The sequence below is a fragment of the Macaca fascicularis genome, chromosome 1, assembly GCF_037993035.2.
Source record: "Macaca fascicularis isolate 582-1 chromosome 1, T2T-MFA8v1.1".
NCBI lineage: Eukaryota > Metazoa > Chordata > Mammalia > Primates > Cercopithecidae > Macaca > Macaca fascicularis.
Genome location: NC_088375.1, coordinates 86,045,546 through 86,073,114, shown reverse-complemented (window position 1 = coordinate 86,073,114; position 27,569 = coordinate 86,045,546). Strand labels below are relative to the sequence as shown.

At 58.0% G+C, this 27,569-nt stretch overlaps 2 protein-coding genes across 46 annotated transcripts in view; both read right to left on the bottom strand.

Annotated features, from left to right (window-relative positions):
• Positions 1-3,487: 3,487 nt before the first annotated feature.
• Positions 3,488-13,296, bottom strand: GJC2 (gap junction protein gamma 2). Its single transcript, XM_015450894.3, has 2 exons — positions 13,218-13,296; positions 3,488-5,588 (listed from the first exon to the last, which is right to left on the bottom strand). The coding sequence occupies exon 2, from the start codon at positions 5,567-5,569 to the stop codon at positions 4,253-4,255; it is 1,317 nt and encodes a 438-aa protein (XP_015306380.3). The 5' UTR covers positions 5,570-5,588; positions 13,218-13,296; the 3' UTR covers positions 3,488-4,252.
• Positions 13,297-14,316: 1,020 nt separating this feature from the next.
• GUK1 (guanylate kinase 1) overlaps positions 14,317-27,569 on the bottom strand; it is a 40,144-nt gene continuing 26,891 nt past the window's right edge. For 4 of the 45 annotated variants that reach the window (XR_012433968.1, XR_012433962.1, XR_012433957.1 and 1 more), the window contains 8 exons: positions 22,856-22,948; positions 17,633-17,746; positions 17,188-17,229; positions 16,325-16,421; positions 15,719-15,857; positions 15,405-15,648; positions 14,808-14,893; positions 14,317-14,599 (listed from right to left, as the gene is read on the bottom strand). Coding sequence is in view for 20 of the 45 variants with exons in the window: in XM_074038394.1 (XP_073894495.1) it covers positions 14,567-14,599; positions 14,808-14,893; positions 15,564-15,648; positions 15,719-15,857; positions 16,325-16,421; positions 17,188-17,229; positions 17,633-17,746; positions 20,777-20,972 (792 nt within the window). In the remaining 25 variants the exon portion in view is untranslated. Of the gene's footprint in view, positions 14,600-14,807; positions 14,894-15,404; positions 15,649-15,718; positions 15,858-16,324; positions 16,422-16,522; positions 16,628-17,187; positions 17,243-17,632; positions 17,766-18,512; positions 18,705-20,776; positions 21,483-22,245; positions 22,328-22,449; positions 22,548-22,855; positions 22,949-27,569 lie in introns of those variants that run through there. The other 41 variants (XR_012433977.1, XM_074038454.1, XR_012433955.1 and 38 more) reach the window with 41 other exon arrangements.

Genomic DNA, 27,569 nt, shown 5'->3' with positions numbered 1-27,569 from the left:
CACCCCTTCCTCTGTCGGAGCCTGGCGTTCCTGAGGGTGACCCGGTATCCCCCCGCCCCCCGCCCCGGGCAGCCCCATATGGACAGAGCGGAAGGCAGGCAGGATGAAACCTGGGGCAGGGGGTCGAATTCCTCTAGCCTCACGTCAGCCTGGTCCTCAGCCAGAGGAGGAATTTGCTTCCACCCCTGCACAGGCAGCAGGAAAGGTGTGTGGCAACCTGGTGCCCCAGGCCAGGCCCAGTGGCTTCCAATCCGTCCTGCCTAGGCCCCTCACCACAAAGAAGCCGCCACCACCATCAGGGGCTCCTTCAGTTCAAATGGACTCAAAGGAAACAAAAGAGAACTTTCAGCTCCAGAATCCCAGGGCCCACTTTCCAGTGCCAGAGCCATGTGAGGCCATAGCTCCAGGCCACCTCCAAGAAGCCTTCCTGGACCCTCTACGCCAGCCTGGCCAGCCACCGGGGCTGCTGTTCCCCTTATCAGCAGGCAGGGGACTGGGGCCTGGCACCAGGGGGAGGAAACCCCACCCCTGTCCTGGCTTCAGGGACCAGGCTGCAGCTGGGGCCAGGGGAGTGAGAACTGGAAAATGTCTGGGCATAGGGGTGGCAGCCCCTGCTTCCCAGGTACTGTGGGGGTCGGGGGAAGGTGGTTTCCTGTTATTCTCGCCTCAGGGCTTCCTCCCTTCCTAGAGGAAGGAGAGCGCCACTGCCCTATTCTGGGGGAGTCTCTGAGCAGCTGGCCCCTCACCCCACTATGCACACCCATGAGCAGCCGAGAGTTTTGGCTGAGGTTGTGGAAACGGATGGAGGTGAGACGTGGAGTCCCATCCCACCAGCCTGCTCCAGCACCGCCTGCTCTGGCTCTGTCCTGCTGTGTATATGGCTGGGCCCACCAGTGACTGGCCCCCCTGCCAACCTGCCCTAGAGCTCAGAAGATGAAGGACAGAGGAGGGAGGGGGACTGTGGTATCAGCAGTGCCAGGCTCAGCTCATCACCATCGTGGCCACCCCAGGTGGCTGGGGAAACCAAGGCATGAGTTTTCTAAAAGTGACTGATAAGCGCCAGGAGTGTGGGATGGGTTTAGCCTTTGGGGGTCTGCAGACTGGAGCAACTTAGATACCACGTCCCGCTGTAGTGGGAGACGCCAGCCCTGCTTGGTGGTGTGGGGCTCAGGCATGACATTGTGGGAATGTCCAGATTATCAAGGACTTGGTCTTAGAGGGAGGACTAGCAGATGGCGTGGAGGCTGGGGCTTGCACAGCCTTTCCTGGCTAAGGCCATGCTGCTGGGAGAGTGTAGTAACAGAGCCTAAGCCCACCAGCAGATGCTCACAAACCTGACATGGCCCACCTACCCCCAAGTCTCCAAGAAGGGAGGTCTGTCCCCAGGGTCCCGTCTCCCCTTCTCTTGTGACAATCCAGCTTCCCAGGGGGCATATACCCTCTAATACCAGCAGAATTGTCCCCTCAAAACTCCTGTGTTGAACTCCTAACCTCCAAGAACTTTAGAATGTGGCTATAATTGGAGACAAAGCCTTTAAAGAGATGATTAAGTTAAAATGAGTTCATTGGGGTGGGTCCTAATCCACGGTGGCTGGTGTCCTTAAAAGAAGAGGAGATTAGGACACAGATGCACACAGAGGGACAGCCGTGTGAGAACACAGCGGGGAGATGGCATCCATGGGCCAAGGAGGAAGGCTGCAGGAGGAACCAGGCTTGCCCACACCTTAATCTTGGCCTTCCCTTCTAGGACTGTGAGATAATCAGTGTCTGTTGTTTAAGGCACCCAGTGCATGGTGTGGTGTTATGGCAGTCCCAACAGGCACACCCTCCAGGTTAGAGATCATTTCCAGTTTCCCTCAAAGCTGGGGTACCCTTTGAACAGCTCTGGCTGAGGGATGTGTACTAGCCAGGGTTCTCCAAAGAAACAAAACCACAGGAAATATAGACATAGATACTATATACTATTTTTATATCTATATTTAGATATATAGCCAAAGACTAAAGTTTCCCAAAGAAGAAGCAGTTCTGCCTCCAGTCCACCTGTGATGGCTAATTTTATTTACTTTGAGACAGGGTCTTGCTGTGTTGCCCAGGCTGGAGTGCAGTGGTGCAATCACAGCTCACTGCAACCTCTACCTCCCTAGCTCAAGTGATCCTCCCACCCCAGCCTCCTGAGTAGCTGGGATCACAGGTGCACACCACCACGCCCAGCTGCTTTTTAATTTTTTGTAGACATGGGGACTGTGTTGCTCAGGCTGGTTTTGAACTCCTGGGCTCAAGTGATGCTCCCACCTCAGCCTCCCAAGGTGCTGGGATTACAGATGTGAGACAGTTCCTGGCCTGTGATGGTTCATTTTATGTGTCTATTTGACTGGGCCACAGGGTTCCCAGATATGGGGTCACACATTATTCTAGGTATGTCTGTTTGGGCATTTCCAGATGACACTAAGATTTGAATAGATGGGCTGAGGAAAGCAGATTGGCCTCCCAATGTGGGTGGCCTCATCTGATCAGGCAAAGGCCTGAACAGAACAAAAGGTGGAGGAAGGGTGAGCCATGCACAGTTGCCCAGCATGGCTGGACACCATGGCCCCCCACCACAGGGACCTGGCCTCCCCCGTGACCGCACCACCAGCAGCACAGCCCCAAACCCTTCCTGTCTTGGAGAGGCTCCTGGTGTGTCCCCACTGGAGTGGACACTTGTTGGGGATGGTGTTTGCTTTTCTTCCTTGAGGCTGCACTTTCAGCATTGCTGTCCGTGGCTCCATGAGTCGGGGCTCACCTGGGGCCAGAGGTCCGCCAGGCAAGCCCCAGAAAGGAGAGGGACGCAGTTTGCAGTTGGCATCTGCCTGGAGTCGGGCTTAGGTGAGACTCAGGGCTCAGCCTGGGCTTGAGTCTTGGCTGGGGGACAACACGGAGAGAGGGGTATGCAGCCCAGGAGGGGCAGCCAGCCAGGCTGCACCAGGCCTAAGGGAGGCTGGGGGATAGCCAGTCACCTGGAGTGTGCTCCAGGGGCTAATGAGCCCCCTGGCCCCTCGCCAAAGCCACCCCTGCAGGCTCTGGCCGACGTCCTGGTCATGACCGGGCCTGAGACAGCCACCCTCCATCCACTGAGCTGCGGCCCAACCTGAGGCTCTGAGTGTGTTCTTTCTTTCTCACCATCAGTGCACTCCACCCAGTCCCACCCACCCCTGCCCCCGGCACGCTGCCTGGCACTGAGCAGGCCCCGAGTGTTGTCTGACAAGCTACAGGGGCTTGCCTGTGACCATACTCCCCTGCCTGTCCCTGGGGAGGGGTCTCTTCTCCCAGCCAGCCTGGAGCTAAGCCATGTCTCCCCATGTGGTAGCCATGCATACACACCCATGCATACACACATAAGCATACACCCAGACATGCACACAATGCACATACGTGTGCATGCGGTCACACACATAGCCACATGTACACATACATACACATGCACATGCATACACATGCACACACAAGGTTATAAACAAGTTAGTTTTATTTTACTCCCTTTCTTCTTGAGGCTGGGTCTGAATTAGGGAGGAGGGCAGACAGGCCACAGACAGGAACCCCAGAGCCCCATTCTCGCAGCATGGAGCCCCCAGGCCCTGACCACCACCCGTTGGGTCCAAGATGCAGGGCATGGTCAACATCTTTGCAGAACTTCAAGTCTCCCAGAGGAAGGGAAGGCTGGCATCGCAGAAGCTCAAAGAGGGTGTGGTCCTGTCCACCCCTGGCTCCCAGCTCCCAGTCTGTCTCAGTTTGGGGCTGGGAGGGGGAGGGCTGAAGGAGCCCCGTTCCTTGTTCAACAGAGCCCTCCCTCTTGCAGGGAATGGGGATATACACCCCCGCACTCCCACCAACTGATGCCCATACCAGGCACCCTTAGGGCCTCCATGGCTTCCTGCAGGGAAGCTCAAAGGGAAGAGCTGGCATCCCAGAGGATGTATTCCAGCTCAGGACAGGGGTGGAATCAATGCCCCAGCCCCCCTGGGGTTCAGACCACAGCAGAGGGCCCTTCCTGGCTCCTAGACCCTCTCTCCAACCCACCTTGGCCCCAGTAGTGAGCAAGCCAGAGCACTCCTCTGCCGCTTTCAGCCCCTTCCCTGAGCAGCCTGGCTGCCCCTCTGGGCAGAGTCTGCCTGAGACCTCCTGCTAAGGAGAAGGCTGAGGAGAAGGGGTCGCGGATTTCCACCGGAGCCCCCCAACCCTCCTCCTCCCTGGCCCAGCTCGCAAGCCAGCGCCCTCAGATCCACACGGTGGTCTTCCCGTCCCTGCTGCTGGCACTGCCCTTCTCGGAGCCAGCCCTGGGCTTGGCTCCTGGCCGCTCGTGGGTGCCAGGCCGGCCCTGCTCCCCGACGGTGCCCGCAGAGGTAGCACTGCCCGTCCCGGACGTGGGGGCGCCTGCCCTGAGGGGCCCCCGGGAGGCCGCAGGGAGGCCGACACACGGCGAACTGTCCCGGTCCCCAGCTGCTGCCCCGTCGCGCAGCGCCTGCAGGGCCAGGTTTGCCAGGTTCTGGTCGTGCGCCCGAGCGCGCTCGGTCGCCCGCACTACCAGGCTGTAGTCGGGCGGGCAGGCCAAGCCAGCGGCAGCGGCAGGGAAGGCGCAGGGCGGGGGCCGCGGCGCGGGGGCGGGGGCGGGGGCTGAGGCCGGGGGGCCGCGACGGCCGCGCACAGCGTCCTGCGCGCTGCCCAAGCCCAGGTGGGCCATCTCGCAGAGGTTGAGGAGTAGGCACAGGCAGCTGACCACGTACATAACCAGGAGGAAGACCGTCTTCTCAGTAGGGCGCGACACGAAGCAGTCCACCACATGCGGGCAGGGCTGGCGGCTGCAGGGAAAGAACGGCCGCACCTCAAAGCCGTACAGCAGGTACTGGCCCACCAGGAAGGCCACCTCGAAAGCTGCCCTGGCCACCAGCTGGGCCACGTACACGCGCATCAGGCCCTCCCGCTGGATGCGCCTCCGCCCATCGTGTTGCCCGGCCGTGCCCGGGGTCCCCGTCGCCTTGCTGTCAGCGCCGGCCCCCTTAGTGCACGCCTCCTCCGCACCGGCTTCCTCCGCTTCCTCGCCGGCGCCTTCGGCTGCTCCAGTCTCCTCCTCCTCCTCCTCTCCCAGGCCCAGCATGGGCTCCTCCTCGCCCAGGTCGGCGGGCTCAGGCCAGCCGGCGTGCGGGGGCGGCAGGTGGGCTCGGGGCGCGCGGCGGGGCCCCGGGCGGCGGCGGAGGGCGCGGCGCCGCTCCTGCTCAGACGCACGGGCCAGGCGGTGCACGGCGTAGCCCAGGTACATGACCGAGGGCGTGGAGATGACCACGATCTGGAAGACCCAGAAGCGCACGTGCGACAGGGGCGCGAAGGCGTCGTAGCAGACGTTGTCGCAGCCTGGCTGCCGCGTGTTGCAGGTGAACTTGGCCTGCTCGTCCGAGTAGATGGCCTCGCCGCCCACAGCCGTCAGCACTATGCGGAAGACCACCAGCACCGTGAGCCACACCTTACCCACGAAGGTGGAGTGGTTGTGGATCTCCTCCAGCAGCCGCGTCAAGAAGCTCCAGCTCATGTTGGTCATAGGGGCGGGCGGGCGGGTCCTGTGGGGCGGAGTGGGGGTCAGCCAGGGGCCCGCACTTAGGAGCCCGCGGCGCTCAGAGCTCAGAGCTGGGGCTCCAGGCTTGCCTTGCGGCTGGCCCCTCTGCTTACACAGCCGATGACATAGAGCTTGCCACCTTAAACGGAAGTGGAAGCCCCCACCTGATCCGCCCCTGCTTGTGCAGATGCAGGGCCCCAGCTGGGTGAGCTGCCTTCAGGAGGCAGATGGGGACACTGAGGCAAGCACTACTCAAATGTGGGGACTGGTGGTCTCAGTGTCTGCTGCACCCATGACCACCAGCCCAGCCCCAGCCGCATCCAGGTTGTTGGAGAGGGTCCCACAGTTTCAGCATCCGAAGGGTCTCCCCAGCCTGCCTAGCTACTCAATCCCTCCTGGCCCCTCCAGCTCCCTAGACCCCAAGACCCTGCAGCCCCATCAGCCTTCAGTCCTTCACAGCCCCCCGTGCCTGCCCCACCATCAGATCCCAGACCCCAAAGTGCCACCAGTCCACAATCCCCATAGCCCCTCGGCCACCAGAGGCCCTGCTCAGCCTCCCTCCACACCCAGGACAGGGGTCGTCAGGGTCCCTCCGCCTCCGCAAAATCCTCCATCCTCCCTCCAGCCCCCGGCTGGTCCCACTGCCCTTTTCAGGTGCCCAGGGTTCCAGGGCTCCGCCCGCCCAATCTAGGTTCCTGGTCCTCCATCATCTCAACCCAGACCGTCCCCAGCTGGGGTCAGGATGAAGCCAGGCGTCCGTCCAGGAGGGACGGTGTCCAGCGAGGTTATAGACCCAGTAATGCAAGGCCACACTCAGCACCTGCGACCCTCAGAGACAGCTATGCCACAGGCCAGCCAAGCCCAAGGTGGGCAAGTGCCCCCAGGAGAGGGCTGTGCAGCAGGGACTGTGCTCCAAGGAGGGAGAGCTCCTACAGCTCCCCTGCCCACCCTCTCCTGGCGGTTTCCCTGGGGCCAGTACCTGCTCCTGGGTCGCTGGGGCAGGAGACCCCTTAGCTCCCTCTGCCTCTGGCCCTCTCCCTGTACCTGGCCTGGGAGGCAGCGGTGGCAGGTGTGGGACCAGCAGCAGTCGCTGGTGAGGCTCCCGGCCTCTTTATGCAGCTGAGGCCTCCCCACCCGGGGCAGGAAGAGGGGGCAGTCAGGGTTCCTGGGGAAGTGGCCCTGCTTCCTCACATCTGTGCAGTACCCCTCAGAGCCACACACATTCACATGTGCACACACACTCAGATACATATCCACAGACACATGTACACATGCACACACGTGCATATGCATGAACATGCACAATGCATATGCAGATACACATGCACACACACATGCATACACGTACACATGCACAGATACACATGCAAACAGGGTCAATGCAAACACAGATGTGTATGTGCCAACTATCACCAGTGTACATCCACAGACATGCCTGTTTGCACTCACATGCAGACACACATGCATGAAAAAACAGTGCCACATACACACTTGTGCATATGCACACACATGCAGACATATGTATGCACAACCACATACACATATATGCACACACATGCAAACAGACCCATGCACTCACACACACATGTGATCAAGCACACGCATATGCACAGGCTGGCACACTCCAGCCCTGGGGCCACCTCCCCTATCCCCCTGGCTCTGGTAGGCAGGGCCCCCCTCCCTCCCCACCTGACCCATCACAGCAGGCTGAGGCCCACTGATTCCAGCCCGACAGGAACCCGAGACAGAGCAGACTCAAAGGAGAGATGGGGCAGGAGGCCTTCGGTGCCAGGGCCGGCCTGCCCAGCTGTGTGGGGGCAATATTGAACAAATAGCTCTCTGGGGGCAGCCTGCAGTGATGGTGCCTGTCATTGCCCATGGTGTGAGCACTCTCATTGTGGCTGACTGCCGAGCGGCTTCCTTGATTCAGCTGAGGAAATGGAGCCATCGGCTAGCTCTGGTGACCACCGTGGCTCGGCACTGGGCTGATGTGCCCTGGTGTCTGAGAGCTGGCGCTTCGCTCTGGGGTGCTGTGTCACTTGCACCCACATAGTGGTCCTGGGAATAGCCTGGAAGAACCCAGGTCCTGGTCTGAGGGCCACACCTATGGGGACTCCCAGATCCACACCTCCAGCCTGCAATTCTCTCCGGGGCCTGCTTCTACCCCCAACATGAGCACTCAGATGCCCAGCAGGCACAGCCAGTGCCAGAGGGCCACACCCAAATGCCACTCTGCCCTGCAGAACAGCTTCTCCACCCCAGCCAATCCTGAGCCTGGCTCCCCCGGCCCCGCCTGCAGGGCCTCAGGCACTTCACTCCTTGCCTGCAAGCCTGGGGAGCATTAGGACACCCACCCAGCAGGCCTCCTGCCCCGCCCCTGACTCCTAACCAGAGCAAATGCCGCGGCCTTGCCTGCCCCAGTGCCAGGTCCCCTGCCCCCACTCCACACCTGGCTCCAGATATCCCCTCGTGTGCTCTGCCCACGGCTCCCACACTGGCTGGAGCCCACTCCCACCAGGAGCCTTTGCTGCCTGGCCCCGCCACACACACATGCACAGGCGCACACACACAGGTTCAGCCCTTCCCTGAGGCTGTCGCTGTGTCACGGCCTTCCACACTGCTGGTGACTATTCCATGTGATCACAGCTGGAGACTGCAAGGTGTCTCACAAAGATGTGGGCAGTTTTATAGAAAATATAGATGTGTGAATGCACCTGGGTTCAGACACACACCTTTGCTCTGGCGCCTGCAAAAGCCTCAATGCAAAAACACCCTAGGAGCAAGAACCTACCTGGGGCCCAGGCCTTGGTTCCTACCTCCACTCCCAATCACAGGAATCAGGAACCCCTAGTGGGGGACTGGCAGACCCTAGGGCTGGGGCTGCGAAAGTACAGAGGAGCCTGGAGTAAACTGTAGTGTCAAGAGAGGAAGTCAGTGCAAGCAGCACCTGCATGTGCAGCGCCCAGTGCCTGAGACTGGATCCCTCTAAGCAGTGAAAGAAATCAAGTAGTCTTGTGTTACAGATTACATACTGACATAGATTAGAAGCCAAGGTACCTGACTGAATGTATAACCAAATGGGGGACAGGAGACAGCTCCCCTGTGCACAGTCAATCCAAAGCAGCCATGTGGACACCCTGTACTGGAGGGGAGCGTGACCCCCAGCCCTACCTGTGGGCTGCACCTGGTAACCTGGCTTCAGAGGGTGTGGGAGGGAAAGGGGGAGAACGCCTCTGCAGCACGCATCCTACACCAACCCTGGCCAGGGAGCCAAGGTGCCATCACAAGCATCGTGGATGGTGTGGATGCTTCACAGCATCTCGTGGGAAGGTTACATCAACTCCATGGTCTTCCTCTCAAAATCCATCCCCCTGAGGACTCATAAGGAAACCTGAGGCTGAAAGGGATCCCACCCAAGGGGCATCCTACAGAACATCTGGCCAGTGTTCATCCAGACAGTGAGGACATCCCATACAAGGAGACCCAGGAGGCTGCTGCAACCAAGAGGAGCCCAGGAAGACACGGTGACTGATGCCATGTAGGATCCACGGTGGGGCAGAAAAGGAGCCTGAGGGGAGAGGCAAGGACATCTGCATACAGCAAGGACCTCAGTTAACCCCAGCTCATCGATACTGGTCCATTCATTATGAGGAGCATGTCACGCTAATGCAAGACGTCAGCAACGGGGAAACTGGGTGTGGAGTCTATAAGAAGTCTGCACTATCCTCACAACATTTCTGCAAATCTTTTTTTTTTTTTTTTTTTTTTTTTTGAGACGGAGTCTCACTCTGTCTCCCAGGCTGGAGTGCAGTGGCATTATCTCAGCTCACTGCAAGCTCCGCCTCCCAGGTTCACGCCATTCTCCTGCCTCAGCCTCCCGAGTAGCTGGGACCACAGGCGCCCACCACCACGCCCAGCTAATTTTTTGAAGTTTTTTAGTAAAGACAGGGTTTCACCGTGTTAGCCAGGATGGTCTCGATCTCCTGACCTCGTGATCCGCCCGCCTCGGCCTTCCAAAGCTCTGGGATTACAGGCGTGAGCCACCACGCCCGGCCATTTCTGTAAATCTTACTGAGCTCAAGCAATTCTCCCACCTTGGCCTCCTGAGTAGCTGGGACTACAGGCACATGCCACCATGCTGGCAATTTTTATTTATTTATATTAAGAAATGTGCTCTTAATACAAAAATTAGCCAGGCATGGTGGTGCACTTGTAGTTCCAGCTACTCGGGAAGCTTAGGTGGGAGAATCGCTTGAACCCAGGAAGGGAAGATAGCAGTGACCCGAGATCACACCACTGCACTCAAGCCTGGGTGACAGAGCGAGACCCTATCTCCTTTTTTTTTTTTTTTTTGATGGTAGCCCCCTACCCTGATGCCCAGAGCTCAGCTCTGTGGTGGCAGCTCCCATACCTGTCCTCCATGTCCCTGCCTGAGCCCCCAGCTGCCTGTCCTGGACAGCCCAGGCCCTGGGATAGTGCTGCAGAATGAGGTTGTCAGCAGGGGTTTGGTGGAGGCCCTCAGGAGGAGAGGGGAGGGGTGCTGGCCTCCAGGGAGCCAGGCCCGGGATTTGTAGACTATGTGCACATAAGTCCAAGAGATCTCACCCCAAAGCTACACCTCCAGGGTGCCCAGAATGAGGATTGGTGGGGAGGGGCTTCAGCTTGGTCAAAGAGCTGGAAGCACCCTTGGGCTTCAAAGTCTGGGAGGAGGGAGCTGCTGGGGTTAGTAATGTATGTCAGGGAGAGGTAGGGGGGTGGCCACAGGAGGCCAGGAGCCAGGACGCTGCCTGGCCCAGGTCTCGGAGTAGTAAGGCAGGGTCAGTCCCAGGGAAGGCTGTGGGAAGTAGAGGAGGATGTGGGCATTGGTGGAGGGCCGGGGGCTCACAGGGTTCTCATACTGGGGACCAGGGTCTCACGGGGGCTCGCTACTAGGCCAGGGTGTAAAAGGGGGCCTCACAGTGGGGACGGTCTCACCCTGGTGCCATCAGGGACTCAAGGGAAGGGCTTCAAAGGGTGTGCGGCAAGAGCCAAGGGGCTCACCATGGGGGCTCACAGTGGGGGCCACCTCTGGGAAGGGTTTCAGGGCAAGCAGGCCCAAGCCGAGGCCACCTGTCTGCAAACCTGGCTGGGCCAGCTCTGACCAGTGTCCTGGTGTCCTGGCACCTCAGGACACCAGTCAGAGCCGGACCTCCTCCCCCATCAACCTCCTGCTCATCCTGGGTCTGAATGAGGGTCCTGGGACACAGAGGAACAAGCCCCGCCCTGCCAGGTCTGTAGCACAGGGTCAGGGGCCCAGGTATTTCATTCCATCTGCAGACCCTCCCAGGGCAGGCCACGAAGCACGGGTGTTTTCTGCAGTTTAGGGCAGCCACCAGACAGGTACCCACGCACACAGTTCACCAGGTGGGACCCTGGGGCAGGCTCCTCCCCTCCCTGAAAATGATGGGACCCCAGCGCATGGCAGGCACTGTGCTGTCGCTTGTCCACTCAGTCCAAAGCAGATTCCCAGTCCCACTTCCCTGGGGTTCCTGCAGGCACAGTCCCCTCCTACCCCTGCACTCACTCCACTGCGGGGCCCTGTGTGGGGACGGTCCTCACTCAGGGGGGGTACAGCGCTCACCCACCCTCAGGCCTCAATTTCTCCTCACCCCCAACAGGCTGTAGCCCCCTACCCTGATGCCCAGAGCTCAGCTCTGTGGTGGCAGCTCCCGTACCTGTCCTCCATGTCCCTGCCTGAGCCCCCAGCTGCCTGTCCTGGACAGCCCAGGCCCTGGGATGGTCAGCCCCAAGTGCACCCTCAGTCATGCTCCTCTGGATGCCCTGGTCCAGAGGGAGGTGCAGAGCTCAGCCCCCCAGGACCCAAGCCCCAGGCCTGGAACCCTCCCTCCACACCCACTCTGCCCCAGCAGCTCCGTGGCCGGCCTCACTGTCCTGCCTGTGCAGCTTGTAGGCCCACTGGCTGTGGGCACCAACCATCCTCATGCATCCTTCACATGTACACACAGTGCACGCTCCTCCCTCCAACCCTCCACACATAAGCAGTGTACACTCCCACATGTACACTGCTGCCCGAGCTCAACATAGAGCTGGGCTCACACACTCACTCTCACACATAGCCATGAACCCTCCCTATTCAGACTCAGCCTCACCACACACCTCCTTCAGGGAGTTCCCCCCAGGCCCAGGAACGCAAGGTGCCCCCACCAAGACCCCAAGTGCCTGCCCACATCATGGCTCCCCTCACATGGCCTGCCACAGCTCCTAAACTGACCAGATCCCCAGGAGCCCAAGAGCACGGGTATGGTGCTCAGGAATGCTAGGGGAGTGAGGGAACACTGAGGATCATGGTGTGGGGGTATGAGTCTGTGGGGTCCCCAGCCCCTGCCAGGGCCGTGCACAGGTGCAGCTGGTGAGGCAACATCCAGGCTGGTGCCTCCTCCCCCATGGAGCCCTCTTCCCCCTCCGGTTGTTGGCAATTGACACTGTCAATGTGTGGGCCCTCCTGCAGCCCGTTCTCAAGTCCCCTCCCTCGGGGTCCCAAGCAGGTACAGAGCTGTCAGGCCCAGAAATGAGGGGCTGTTCCTCCCCTGGAGGTGGACCAAGGGGTCAAGTTAGGCCTGGTCAGGCTGGGAGTGTGTCATCACTGCAGTTTGGACAGCTCCCCCCGGCCAGTCTCCTGGGCTGTTGCAGGCCTGGAGCTGACCACACATCCTCCAGAAATGGAGCCCTGGGGGGTATGCATGGTGGGAGTGAGGGGGTGATGCTTACCCCAGCCTCCTAAGCCTGTCCCTGCTCTCCACCTGCTCCCCTCAGGGTCCATGAACCCGTCTCTTCCCTCCTGAATGCCCAGCAGCCAGGAATCCTGGGCTCACTGCCATCCAGCTCTGGGATGGGGGCCCCCATGCCTGGGCTGTGGCCTCCCTGTGCATCAGCCCTGGGGTGCTCCACCCTCCCCGCGGGATGCGGGCCTCCCACTCCTCAGCCATGCTGCCCCTTCCTTGCACTGAGGGCCTGCTCCAGCACCCCAGGGGGGGCCTCCACCCAGTTAATCACAGCACTGACGAGCACTGGGGATGGCTCCTTGACCACAGGGTCTGCTGCGCTTCAGGCCTAGGCTGGGCCCCACTGCAAGCTTATTGGCTTGTGGTCTTCTATGAAGGAGACTGAGCAGGGCCCCAGGTCTGTCTGTGCAAGGGGCAGGCCAGCCCACTCATGTCCAGGTGGCCGCTGAGGGTAGGAGAGTGGGCCTGGACACAATGCAGCTGGCTGGTGTTTCAGAGGCCAGCCCTACCGCTGCCTGAGGGGCCCCAGCTGCTGGGGGAGGTACTGAAGGCAGCCCCCTCCCACTTGCCAGCTGTCCCAGAGCAGACCCCGCAAGTTGGTGCCCATCCTGCGGTGAAGGCAGCTGGGCCTGAAGGACACAGACACGGAGCCGGGGGCCACCCCACCATCTGCGTGGAGCAGCGGAGCCCAAGAGAGGGTGGCAGGCGCAAGGAGTGCACCCTCCTGGGGCTGGTCCTCAGGAAGCCCTCCCTCCTTCAGGGACTCAAGGTCAGGAGCACAGGGTGAGGCTGTCTCCTGGGGCAACAGCCCCCAGCCCCATGAGGTACATACATGGACCCCAGCACCCTACCTTTTCCAGGCCAGAAAATTCCAGTCTCCCTCAGACCCCTTCCACCTGCTTGGATGCTGGTCCTCCCCGAGGGTGTGTGGCCGAGCCAGGGCCACCTCTCGCCACCAAGCACAATGGGGGCTGGAGGAGGGGCCCTCAAGGGCCCCATTGTTCCCCCCTCAGCCTCAGGGTCTGAATCCCTGATTGTCCTGGGGGGCAGGGCAGCGGGCAGGGCTTTCCAGGCCCAAGCAGGTCAGAGGCCAGCCCCAGCCTCCGAAGCTCAGTCCACCTGTCCTGGAGCAAGCCTCTGGGGGCTGCCCGGGCCCTCCCCTGCCCTCCTCTCCCCTCCCTTCCCCTGCCCTGCCCTGCCCAGCCGCCTGGGCGGCTCTGGACTGTATCCTCCGGAGGCCCCAGTCTGGGCTCTGGGCGGGGACTCTGCTCCCCGCCCCCATTTCCGGCCGGGCGCCCTGCCTGCCTCCCTCTCTCCCACCCATCTGTCTGCACCCCACCCCAGAAGCACCTCACCTAGGATCAGAACAGGGCTGGGGCTGACCCTAGGGGTGGCCGGCAGCACCACCCTGTGCCGCCTTAGACAGGCAGGCTGGGGGAGCACAGGGGAAGGAGGGAGGTGGCCTGACCACAGGCTCCCCACACACAACACACAGCCCCTAGGGCCGCGAGGGGAGGGGCATCTCCCTCAAGGAATCCCCCATGCCTTGAGGTCTAGAACCTCCAGCTGTCAGAGCTCAGGGGCCTCTCCTGGAAGCTCTGGCCCATGCCAGATCCATAGGAGCTTGGGCACCAAGAGGCAGCCCTCAGGGCCCACCCCTGCAGCCTCAGGCTGCCCGGTGCAGCCGCTGCCTGCTCTCCACTTGCTGGCCCACCAGGCGGGTTGGGACCAGCCTTGCCACCTTCCCTGGCTGCCAGTCAAGCATGATGCTGCCTTGGGGTGGCAGCCAGGAGCCGACAGGCAGCAGATGCCTAGGCAAAGGTCACCTGGTGGTCCTCCTTGGGGCTGGTGGTTAGGGTGGGCTGCTGGAGCTCGGGGCCTGATCAGGATGGGGCCCGATCAGGATGGGGCTCCACCAACCTCAGGGCCACGTTCCACTCATTTATGGACTTTCTAATCCAACAGTTATTTTATTAGGATATCAGCCCCGGGTCCAGCATGAGAGATAGGGACAGGGGACAGCCCGGTGGGGCTGGGTCGGGGGTCACCCCAGGATGTTCCAACCACAGGGGCAGCATCCCCTCCACTCCATGTGCTGGCCAAGGGCACAGAGCTGCCGTTATCACCTGCCAAGGGGGTGGCTCAGTGCTGCTGCCCTGGTCCTGTATGGGCCTGGGGTGCCGAGAACAGAGAGCAAGCCTCAGGCGCCGGTCCTTTGAGCTTTCTTGATTTCCTGCCAGTGAGGAAGAAAGAGAGTTAGGAGGGCTGGTATCCAGGAAGGGCTGGGCTTCCTGCTCTCCCTCCACAGTGGACCTTGGTGTCTCATGCCAGTGCTTGGGTAAGACTGTCCCATCTGACCTCAGTGGCTTCCTGGACAACAAAGGCCTGGCCCCAAGGCCTCCCCTTGGGCCTTGCCCAGGTAGGCACAAGAATGGGCCCACCTCAGAGAGCGCCTCCTTCAGCTCCGCGTAGGCCTGGTCCAGACTGTCGTTGATGATGACCACATCAAAAAGGCCGGGCTCCTTGCCTGTGGGTGGGGCCTGGGGTCAGGGCACAGTGAGCCCATGCAGCCCCACCCCAAGTCCCACACGACCCCCAGAACAGCCCACTGGCTTGCGGCTGTCCTCGCTGTGGCTGTGTGACAGCTTTCCAGCCCAGCTGGGCCTGTGCAGGGTAGGGAAGGGCCGCCCCCTGGGATTCAGTCCTCAGGTACCCCTCCTGCTCTCTCTGGAGCCCCAAACCTTAGGTCTGGACACCAGCACCCATCAGGACTCTGGTTAGGGGTTGCAGTGTCCTCTATACACACAGCAGAACATTAAATGCCCTCTTCCTGTGGGCTGCAGTCAGACCCAGAGGGGAAGCGACAGCTGTAAGAGGATGTACATGACACCCCCGGGGCTAGAAGGTAGGGGACATCTCATGGGACCCTGGGTGATGGGGGGTCTGGGGGCCCTCACGGAGACTCTAGGTAACAGAAGGAAATCTGAGAACCCTCAATGAGACCCTTGGTGACTGGGGTGAGTTCTGGGGACACTCACGGGGACTCTAGGTGTTGGGAGGTAGTTGGGAGGTCTGAGGACCCTCACAGAGACTCCGGATGTCAGAAGGTCTGGGGACCCACAGGGTCCCTGGTGCCAAAGGTCTCAGAACCCGGACTCCCCTCCTGGCATGCCCTGGTAGTCCCACGGCACACTCACTGCTCTCCATGTCGGCCCGGGCAGCAGCCAGCCGCTTCGCCAGGCTCTCCTCCGTTTCAGTGTTGCGCTGCCGCAGCCGCTGCTCCTAAAAAGGGGGTGGCAGTCAGAGCCTGGCATGCCCTGACCCCCAGCCCCCAACCCTGCCCAGCACACACCAGCACATGCAGTGAGGGCGGCTGCACAGAGATGTAGATGGGCCGCAGATCGGTGGCCTTGATGTTCCGCACACCCTGCAGGTCCACGTCCAGCACGCAGATGCGGTTCATGGCCTGCACGGCCTGCACCGCCGCCTTGCTGGAGGCAGGTGCCAGGTCAGCAGGGGTGCCAGGGCTCTCCGAGGCCTACAGGAGCTTCAGGGACACCCAGGTCCTCCCAGGCCCAGCATTCTCCTCCCACAGCTAAGCCTAGGCCTGGCGTGAACCCAGCACCCCACAGCACCTCAAACCTGCTACCCCCACACCCTGCCCCACCTACAGGGAACACAGACCACCCACTCTCCAAGGTGCCTGTAGTAAGCACGAGGTGTCCTGTGTACCCTTCACCCTGCCAGGACAACGCATGGTGGCAGGACCGGGCCCAGTAGTCTCGTGAAAGAGCCACCACAGGGCCACAGACCTGGGAGCCTGGCCCTGGGCCACAACCTGGCCACATTCATAACCATGGGGCGGGTGGTGTGGATGGCGGGCAGGCAGCAGGCACTACCTGAACCCCTGCCGCCCACAGCAATCCCGGGAGCCCACCTGCACCCACGCGTGGCCCACCTCGTGCCATACAGGTTCCCTGAGAACTCGGCATGCTCAATGAAGTCACCGGCTGCTATGTCACGCTGCATCACCTCCCTGGTTACAAAGTAGTAATCTGGGGAAGAGGAGAGGCAGTCCAGAGGGCAGACTGGACCTGCACCAGGGCTTCCAGGGCCAGCCGCCCCCAACCCAGGCATGCTTGCAGGCCCCTCCCACGCCCACGACTGCTTCGGTCAGATCCTTGCCGGGCAGGAGACGTCTGAGGACCCCTCAAGTGCTGCCAAGTGCTTGAGCCAGACACCATTTCTCACACTGTCCTCACTGATGGAGATACGAGACTGGGTTCCAGCGGGGGAGTTGGGAGTTGGTGGTGGGGGGAGTGGGGACTGGAGATCAAGAGGTGCTGGGGGAAGGTGGTGGGGGAACTGGTGACCATCAGGTTACAGAGGGGATGATGTGGTGGGGTGACTGGAGACCACTGGGTTGCACATTACGGGGCAGGGGTGCTGTTGGGAAGGGGGTCCCTTGTCTTGAATCAGGCAGGCAGAGTAGCCCTTTTTACCAGGACCCCAGAAGACAGCTCAAAAGTGCTGATAAGCCCAGGACAGGGCTGGGGACAGCAGCACTGTGGCCGCCTCCAGGGTGGGAGGAAGACAGCCCCAGGCCTTGGCCGGCCTCTCACACTGTACCCAAGGAAGGCGACACCGCACTGTGACACTGACACCCTGATTTAGCTCACTGGCTCTTGGAGGCAAGGACCCATCTCACAGATGAGGGATCAATGGGGGCAGGAGATGGGCAGCACAGCGAACACAGCTGTAGGGCCCAGTAGCCCTGCTCACACTGGGGGTGCTCCAGCCACAGGGCCCCACCCCACTCACCTTTGCCATTCTCCTCGCCAGGCCTCGGGTTCCTTGTGGTATCTAGCAGAGAGACCTGTCACCCATCAGGGACTGCTCAGAGCGCACTGCCCCACCCAGCGTTCCCCTTGCAGTCCCGACAACACTTGAGCCCCAGGATGCAGGCAGCCAGTGGAGCACACAGCTGGGAAGGCGCAGGAGTCTACAAGGCGAGGGTTCTCCCAGAAAGAGACACTGCAGCCCAGTTATCAGCACTCAACAGACCCAGGGAAGGGAGACACAGGCACGCGGGACAGCAGGAGTGCAATAACCTCAGGTTCTGTGTGGTAGGAAGTGGGCAAGAGTGCGGACAGTCTGCAGGGTGAGTGTGCCTGTTGGGTTCAGGCTCCTGGCCTGCTCACAGGCTGCTGGGACTACTCAGCAGCCTTGAGGTCTACGCATCCCCCCGCAAGAGCCCTGGACTCACGGGACACGCTGAAGCCAAAGATGCCGCTGTGCTCCTGGAGCAGCCTCTTCAGCAGGGTGCTCTTCCCAGCTCCCGAAGGCCCACTCAGCACCACAGGCCTGGGGCCTGACATGCCTAGGGGTGAGAGAAGAGGCTGTGGATAGCAGTGTGGCCTCTGGCCCCCACCTGCTGAGCTGCCTCTGCCTTCATGGCAGGAAAGGGCTGACCCAGGGATGGAGACATTGGCCTGAGAGTCTCCTGAGAGCCTGGGTATTCTTCCCCCTGAGCTCTGTCACATTGGAAGGCCCGGCATGCACAGAGTGGCCCTCAGACCAGGATCTGGGCACACGGGAGACGAATGGAAAGCCAGCTTTACTGGGTTCTCGGCAGGGGAGCCCCCCACTGAAATCCACCACCACTGAACCCACTGACCCTGTCAGCCTCCCCAGGGGTCCCTGGTAAGCGATGCTGTCTACTCTGATCACACCCTACCCGGGAGCTACCGTCCCCACCTGGTGGAGTCACCTCCAAGCCCCCTGGGAGCCTGCCCTGAGACCCCCACCCCACCCAGGAGCCCAGCCATTTGCTCCCATGCATGATGCTGAGTGCTGGGCTGTTAGGTCTGGAATGGAAATGTCCCTGTCCCGCCTCTGTCCTCTGGCACCATACCCTGCAGATATGGCCTTGTCAAGATCTGCTGAATCTATGCCCATTCCAGGAACTTCTCATTGGACTTGGGACTCCTATCTGTGATGCTGGTAATGCCAAGAGGGGGTTGGAGGTCTCCCTCCCAGCCTCCAAGGGGACGGCAAACAGGATCCTAACTTGGACACTTGTGGCAGGTGAGGGCCCGGGAGCTGGCTTTTGCTTGGTGGGAATCCTCCCCAGGAACAGCGCCTACCTGTTTGCTGGGGTGCAGCCTCTGTGGCCAGCCTGGGGCGGGTCTGTCTGCTGGACTGAGAGCTGAGGGTGCTGAGTCCCTAATCCCCACCACGCCTGCTTCTGGCCCCGCCCTTCTAAGCCAGGAATAAATCCCCAGGGGGCCTGGCCTTCGGCCCTTGCAGGGAAGCAGCCCTGTCCACCTGCTCTGCGGCTGTGCAGGAAGGAAAAGACGGCTCCAGCTCCTGTCCCAAGACCTGCACCTGCCCTGACCTCCCAGCCCACGTGAGCTGCACACAGGGCCAGGGCAGCGTCTTCGAGTTGGGGTGGAGAGCAGAGCTAAGGAGTGGTGCCATGCACTGCAGCTGTGTTCAGGGACCGAGGCAGAGGGAAGTGGACAGACCCCTGGCGACGCGCAAACTTGGACACAACTCAGGCAAGGCGTGGATGGCCTCCTCCTGTTTGGGGCACAGCCGCCTGTGGGCAGACGAGCAGACAGCGGGAAGGACCTGAGGATGCCCTCCTAATCCCCAATTTAGGCCACCGAGGTAATCTCACAAATGCACCACGGCTGCAACTCCATCATGCACAGGGACACCCACCACACACATGCCACTCCCAAGCACAAAGGTATGCAGGATGTGTGCACAAACCTACCACAAACACACACACATGCATGCACACACAGCACACATATGCACACAAATGCATACACACCACACATATGTACCCACACAGGCACACATGCACACGCATACATGTCATTGATTGACCCCAGACCCCCAGTTAAAAAGACTCAGGAGGAAGGGAACTGCAGGGCACCCACCCAGAAGTCCATGTGCTCTCCGTAAGGGATAGACTCCTCCCTCCTTACTGCCTCTTCTGGGCTTTTTGTCACAAGCACATGTCGTTTTCATCTCAGCATGCCCTCCATGCCCTCCTGGCTCTCCCACCCACAGAACTTGCTCCTGCGCTTAGCACACCTCCTCTATGTGCCAGCCAACCATCAGCACGCACCACAGTGGCCAGGGTTCTTCATCCATTCAGCTTCTCCCAGTCAGTGAGCCCTGCAACCCCCACAGCCTGGTTCCCATAATACACTAGCTAGGAGCCCCCCAGAGTCTCCCACAATCAATGAGCCATGCCACTTGCATAAATTTCTGGAGCCCCTGCTTCTCGCCAGGGTAGAAGGGGTGCAGTTCTCAGGACACATCCAGCAATAGCTACACACCTACTTGAAGAATCACGATCACAGAAATTAAGACTTGATGATCTTATGGTGACTTTTCCAATACGAAGGAGAAAAAGTTAGGCTAGATCACGCGCTTCAAAGAACCCGATATGGGAGCACTACTCAGACGGTCCTGTGGGCTGGACCCCATGTGAGCTTCTGCCCTGTTGCTCCAGAGCTGGCCCTTCTTAAGGTCACTCCACCCTGCCAACCCACAGCCAGCATGGCACTGGTGGGCCCAACAGGGCTACCCCGAGGCTGGTCCTGCCCTGTTTCCCCCAGCCCCTGGCTCCAAGCTTTTCGGGTCTGAACCTAGATGGTACTACAAATTCACACGGAAGGAAACACAGCGGTGACCTCCACTGACCAGGCCTCCCCTCCTTCCTCCTGAGGGAGCACTAAGCTACCAAGGTGAGGCTGGACCCACAGGCAGAAGATACCAGTTCGCCCAGCTGCTGCCAGGCAGGGGTCCAGGCTCCAGCCTCGCCAAGGGCGTTGTCTGCGCAGCTGTGCCCACTCTCACCCAGCACAGGGCACGAGGCACACACGATACACCAATTGCCAAGAACTCTGGGCGGGCCAACACTCTGCTCTTCCTGGGTCCCGAGTTCGGCTCTGCTCAAGCGTGAGGGCACAATGAGCAGACTATTGGGGGCCCTGGCCAGTCAGAGAGTGCAGAGGGCAGACAGTGAGTGGATGCGGGCCTTGCAGAAGCACAGCCACACCACCACTGGAGACAAGGTGGGGGCACAGGATGCCTGCCTGCCTGCCTGGGGAGAGACCAGTGGCAGAGCGGACACCAAAGCCACCTTTCACGGAGCACAACCAAGGGAGAAAATTGTGGCCCAGGCCTCATGGCTCCTACAATCTTGGGGTGGAAATCACAGAACCTGACTTTGCCCTGACCAGAATACACAAGCCAAAGGTGTCTTCCTGTGGGCAGAGAGAAGTATTCCAGCAAACAACATTCTGTGTTCTCCACTCTCACCAACCCACAGTCGCAAACCCCAGTCAGCTGCCTGGTGAGAAGCCACACAACCCACAACTGTAAGGACCTGCCAGGCACGTGGTCTCCACAGGAGCTCCGAGATGGAAGGTCTCCTGGGAGCCGCCAGCGCAGATCCACGTTCCGGAATGATCTCTGCCAGAACGCTCCCTGGACTGGGCTCCCATGCTGCCCCAGCAGCCGCTTTCCTGGAAAGGCACTTCCTGCTCTGGCGGCAGAATCTCCTCCTTCCGGCTTCCAACCATCCTAAGGACTGAACAGAGTAACCACCTTGCCCTCTGCCCACTGTTCCAGGAGATGCTAATAGAGGGCTCGACCTTCTGAGAACCGAGAGAAGTCAGCCCCTGCCTGGCCTCTCGTAAGACACAATCCACCAGACGTGGGCCTGGGCTCTAGGCTGGGTCGGCTGGATGAAGGGGAGGTTGGTGGTCCAGGCGGCTGCTCTTGGATGCAGGGTCTCTGGGCACACATCCGGGTAGCACGCGTCCTAGCCTTCAGCAACCTCGTTTTAAATGGGACCACACCAGGAGCAGCCAGGGCGCTTTCGTTTTCACTTTCTTTCCCCCAGGGGGACAGGAACATTCCTTTACCTCCTGGGGAAACCGGGCCCTTCCAGAGCCACAGACGCGTGAAAATCCCAGCCCTTCACGATGCTGCGCGGCTATGTTTGGGTCTGTCCATCAGGGAGAAAGAAAAACAGGCCGAGTCTTGCACAGGGTCCTCGACAGCAACCCCGGGCAAAGGGCAGAGCAAACCTGAGACAGGAAGGGGCCATGAGCTCAGGGAAGCAGAGCAGGACCCAGCCCGGGGTACCAGGACTGGCCTCTTTCAAGCAGAGGCGAAACCGAGGCCCACAACATGCAGGGTCAAAATCAACTTTAAGGCACCTGCTTCCCACACCAGTCCTTACTGGGGCATACTTCTAAGGCGACGCTCAAGAATGGCAGCTGGGCAGCTTCAAGAACCTCAACCCAGACTCTGGCCTTGGGAGAATCCAAACCCCAAATGCCACACTCATGCGTCGGGAGAAAGGTCTGCAGTTTCCCAAGTCCCTATCTCTGCGCCGTGCCGCGGGGCAGGCAGAATCCTGGGAGCCCCGGAATAGCCAGCTCCATCCGCCCAGGACCCCCGGGTTTGCAGAGTAAGGTGGGAACCAGAGCGCACACCGCGCCGGGCCAGCGATAGGGACTCCGGGCTGCCGTCTTTGGCGGCGTGCCCAGCTGTCGGGAAGACACCGAGCGCTCCTACGCGCCAGAGGAGCAGCTCGACGCTGCGAGAACTGCCGGTCCGCTCAGCTCCTGAGGAGCGCCCCGCCCTCCGGGACAGGGGCTCCCCCACGTTGCCCGCCCGTCCGCCCTCCAGAGCTCCCCAGTTCTCAGGGTCCACAGTTGAACGTGTCACAGTGTGTCCCGGCTAGAAGCAGATCCGGAGGCGGCGTGGACTGGGCGACCGCAAAACGCAGGGGCCGCTGCCGCCTCGGCCGCGAGTCACCCTCGCGACTGTGCTCGTCGTACTCACCGTCCGGTGGGGCCCGGCCCAGGGCGGCCGCAGCCAGCCCGGCCAGCGGGCGCCGCAGCATCTGGGACCACCTCCTCCGCCCACTGAACCTACGTCACAGCCACGCACCGGCCCACCTCTGCACGCGCGAGAGACTGACGTCATGAGGCGCCTGCCCCGCCCATGTCTGACTTGTTCCTCCCCGCCTCTTAGGGAAGTACTTACCTCAGTGCCGCGCTGGCCCCGCCTCCACTTGCGCCGGCCTGTCGCCACCGCAGGGGCGTTCACCACACCGCCCTCCCAGCCCTCCTCCTCCCGCTTACGTCACAGCGCGGCGCCGGCCCGCCTCCTCACAGCGCGAATTAACACCACGACCCGCCGGCCCCGCCCACGGTGTACTTGTCCCTCCCTGTCCTTCGGAGAAGTACCTCAGTGCAGCGCAGGCCGGGCTTTCATCTGCTACGTCACAGCGCTGCGCCAGCCCGCCTCCTCCCCCTTATGTCACAGCGCCGTTTTCGTCCTCCATCGACACTGCAGGGGCCTAACTAACCAACGACTCCGCCAACCCGTTCCAAGCCGGCCACTCTTCAAAAACCATTAATTGGGAAATGTGGCCGGGCGCGTGGCTTACCTCTGTGATCCTAGCTCTTTGGGAGGCCGAGGCGGGAGGATCGCGTGAGACCAGAAGTTGGAGACCAGCCTGAGGATCATAGGGAAACCCCTTCTGTACAAAAAATTTAAAAAGTTTTTTTGTGCCTGTAGTCCTTGCTACTCGGGAGGCTGACGTGGGACAGTCGCTTGGGCCTGGGAAGTCGAGGCTGCAGTGAGCGGTGTTCGTGTCACTGCACTCCAGTCTGTGTGACAGATCGAGACCTTATTTTTTTATTTTTTTCTTTTTTGAAACGGAGTTTCGCTTTTGTCACCCAGGCTGGAGTTCAATGGCGCCATCTCGGCTCACTGCAACCTCCGCCACCTAGATTCAAGCGATTCTCCTGCCTCAGCCTCCCGAGTAGCTGGGATTACAGGCGGCCGCCACCAGGCCCGGCTAATTTTTGTGTTTTTAGTAGAGACGGGGTTTCACCATGTTGGCCAGGCTGGTCTTGAACTCAACCTCAGGTGATCCACCAACCTTGACCTCCCAAAGTGCTGGGATTACAAGTGTGAGCCACCACACCTGGCCATGGGACTCTATTTCTAAAAATTATTTTAAAGTTTATTTATTTTTTGTTTTTTTGCTTTTTTGAGACGGAGTCTCGCTCTGTCTCCCAAGCTGGAGTGCAGTGGCCGGATCTCAGCTCACTGCAAGCTCTGCCTCCCGGGTTCACGCTATTCTCCTGCCTCAGCCTCTCGAGTAGCTGGGACTACAGGCGCCCGTCACCTCGCCCAGCTAGTTTTTTGTATTTTTTTAGTAGAAACGGGGTTTCACCGTGTTAGCCAGGATGGTCTCGATCTCCTGACCTCATGATCCGCCCATCTTGGCCTCCCAAAGTGCTGGGATTACAGGCTTGAGCCACAGCGCCCAGCCTATTTTAAATTTTAAAAAAAGTTTTATTGAAGGCCGGGTGCGGTGGCTCACACCTGTAATGCCAGCACTTTGGGAGTCCGAGGCAGGCAGGTCACCTAAGGCCAGGAGTTTGGGACCAGCCTGGCCAACATGGTGAAACTCTGTGTGTACTAAAAATACAAGATCAGCTAGGTGTGGTGATGTGCCCCTGTAATTCCACCTACTGGGGAGGCTAAGGCAGGAGGATCACTTGAACCTGGGAGGCGGAGGTTGCAGTGAGCCGAGATGGAGCCATGGCACTCCAGCCTAGATGACAGAATGAGACTCCGTCTCAAAAAAAAAAAAAAAATTGAATGTGAACTGCAGGAGGGCAAGAAAAAAAGTAAAACTTTAAAAAATACAACTTTTAAAAAATATGTTGGGGCCAGGCTGTTGTACCATGGCTCATGCCTGCAGTCCCAGCACTCTTGGAGGCCAAGGCAGATGGATCACTTGCCCAGGAGTTGGAGACCAGCCTGGGCAACATGGCAAAGCCTCGTCTCTATTTTTTAAAATACTACTAATAAAACAGTTTGTTGGACAAGGGATTGCAACCTGGAATATATGTGCTATGTCGGACCATGGGTGCTGCACTGGGGGAGGTGGGCAAGGAGAAGCTTTTTAGGCAAAAAAGGGAAAGTTCACTGTCAGAGGCAAAATTATGTCATATGTGTTCATTGGTTTCGTTGGCTTTTATTTGTGATTCATGAATTGAGGCAGCCTTCATTCTACAAAATAGAATAAAAGCCCTTGCCTGAATTAGCCAGGCGTGGTGGCAGGCGCCTGTAGTCCCAGCTGCTCAGGAGGCTGAGGCAGGCAAATGGTGTGAACCCGGGAGGTGGAACTTGCAGTGAGCCAAAATGCGCCACTGCGCTCCAGACTGGGCGGCATCTCAAAAAAATAAAAATAAAAACCCCCTGCCTGGGCGATATCAGAACCATGGGTTTTGTAAGGTGAAGAGAATAAGGAAACAAGATAGAAAAATAACAGATTGGTAACCTTAGCTTACTTCAGGTTACTCTTTTGTAAGGGTTAGAGAGCAGAAGGGACTTCCTTATTATGCCCACTGAGGAAAAACTAATCTGTTTTGGGATTTATTTTCTTATGTGGTATTTAACATAAGTGATTTAATTTTGGTTTGGTCTGGTCTATTGGAACCTAGCGCAAGAGCTCAGTCCAAAACAATGGCCTCCCATGATCTTTTAAAAACAATTTTTACCCATTTTGATCCGGCTGTCACCTAGCTTGACCAAAACTTAAAAGTGCCTCTCTCAGTTACTATCAGTTTGGGTTTCTGATCTCAACACGTCATCACGTCATTGATAGGTTACAGTGTCTCCATGATCATGCCTTTTTTTTTTTTTTTTTTTTTTTTGAGATGGAGTCTTGCCCTGTCACCCAATGCAATAGCACAATCTCGGCTCACTGCAACCTCCGCCTTCTGGGTTCAAACAATTCTCCTGCCTCAGCCTCCCGAGCAGCTGGGATTACAGGTGCCCGCCACCATGCCCAGCTGATTTTTGTATTTTTAGTACAGATGGAGTTTCACCATATTGGCTAGGCTGGTCTCAAACTTCTGACCTCATGATCTGCCCTACTCAGCCACCCAAAGTGATGGGATTACAGGCGTGAGCCATCACGCCTGGCCATGATCATGCATTTATTTGTGTTTTTGTCATTCCAGCTGAAGAGGGACCATTTGATGTTCAATGGATGGTCACATGCAAACACTTAAAACATTTGAAAGGATACAGTGCACCAGGGAGACCACTATTGTGACTGTCAGGAGGATAATACCAAGGGTTTGGAGTATGTTCCTTAGCCAGGGTCCCCATGAACCCAACCAACAAAAACTGAATAGATCAAACTATATAAAATGGGTCTACCCATTTTAACCAAGTAGCCTGTTTGTTAATTTTTTGCAACTGAGTCTACAATACCTGATGTATTTATCCTTGTGCAACAAGATGTGCCAGAAACCACACAAGACCCCTTCGTGTTCAGCTAGTAGGTAATCTATGTAAAATTAAGGCAGGGAGTGAGAAAAAGTGGGTCTGGTTTGCTTTGGTGCCAAACAGTTGCATCAGGGATGTTGCCAAACTTACCCACTAAGTAAACTAAAGAGTCTGTTGGGTCATAAAGATCAGAGTCTGGCCTGACAGACCCAATATTTTTATCAGGTAACCCACAGAAGCTACTGGTGTGAAATTCTAACTACTGAAAGAGGTAGGCATGAGCAAGGAAAAATTGAGAGGGGCAAGGGGCTAGTCCTGTTTGGATATCTGGGGAAAAGCATCACAGTGTAAAATTGTCAACTTCTGGTCCTGATTTGTAATATGACTCTCTGGTTATGACAACAGGTGGTTTGGTGAACTCTGTATGGTCCACACATTGGCATGAGACTTGTCCCTTGATGTTTACATCAAGTTGTCCAGCTTAGTAGTTTTGTTCTTAAGGTGGAGAGTTGTCAACATGTATTGGAGGAAACAAGAAGAATTCAGGGTCCAGTCCATTCTGCAGGTAGATAACAAAAACTCTAGAACAACAAACAAGGCTACAATCTAATAACAAGTGTACTATAATGTTCTTTCTTCTGAAACATACATTTTCTCTTTACAGTTGCCCCTCATTTCTACCAGAGATAATCAGAGTAAGACTAATTTGTTTGCAAAATGTTTAGCCTCATCAAATTGCTCCGCTTATTTAGAGAAGTTCAGTGAGAATAGCAATCAACCACATAGGCTCTTTTGAGGTTTGCTTGGCTGGAACTTTAGATCAGGAATCTCAGAATGAACTTTTAAAAATCTTTCAACGCTAGGAAGCCAGTGTAGACAGAATGTGTCTGTAAGTACTGCAGGCAAAGTCTGTATCTACAGTCTCAATTTCGATATCCCAGTCATAATATATCCAATATTTCCAATTGTGTCCTGTTATAAAGAGGGAAGATTCTCCTCTTCCTTCTTCCTCTTCTTTCTTCTTTCTTCCTCTTCTTCTGTCAGGGCCTCACTCTGTTGCCCAGGCTGGAGCACAGTGGTGCAATAATAGCTCCCTAGAGCCTTAACCTTCTAGCCTCAAGTGATCTTCCCTCCCATCTCAGCCTCCCAAAGTGTTGGGATTAATCCCTCACTTTTGGGAGACTGAGATGCCCAGCCAACAGCAGATTCTATTGAACATATGTAAATAATTACTTTGTCATAAAAATAAGAATCCTCATGAGTAGTTTCTAAATTCTGGAAGGATCAGGTAGGGAGAAAAAAGCAAATATCTCCATTTTTGTTCACAAAGGTATAAGTTACCAAATTGCCTTAAGCTATAGATAGCCTAAAAGAAAATGTTTCCTTAAATCTGAAAAACGAAAGAACCAGCAATATTTTTGAATTTTAAAAAGACATAGAAACCCATAATTCGTCAGTCCATTTAGTCTCATGTGATTAATTTTTGTCCTGCTTGATGTTGGGTTAGTAATTTGGTGAGTCTAGTTTTTCCCTTAGAGTTCTAGAAATTCCTACCCAGCCCAATGGTATGATCTTAAAATCATCAGAAACCTGTACTTGTCACAGTCTTTTCCATCTGTGGTGTCCTGATATAGAGATGTTGTCCACAGTTCCTAGGTCCTTTGTCCACAGTTCCTAGGTCATAGTTCTAAGAACCATTGTTACAGTCTTTTGTTATAATGTTGGGTGTTTTGGGTCTCAGGAGACAGAATATCTCTGCCCTTCTCTTTCATTTGCCCAAGGCAGGACTTTAATCTGATTGTGGATCAAAAGACCCTCATTCCAGAAAGGGCCCTTCCCCATACTCT

Bases quoted from the DNA above. Each gene is read 5' to 3' on its own strand.
- GJC2 (XM_015450894.3), bottom strand. From the start codon at position 5,569: ATGACCAACATGAGCTGGAGCTTCTTGACGCGGCTGCTGGAGGAGATC.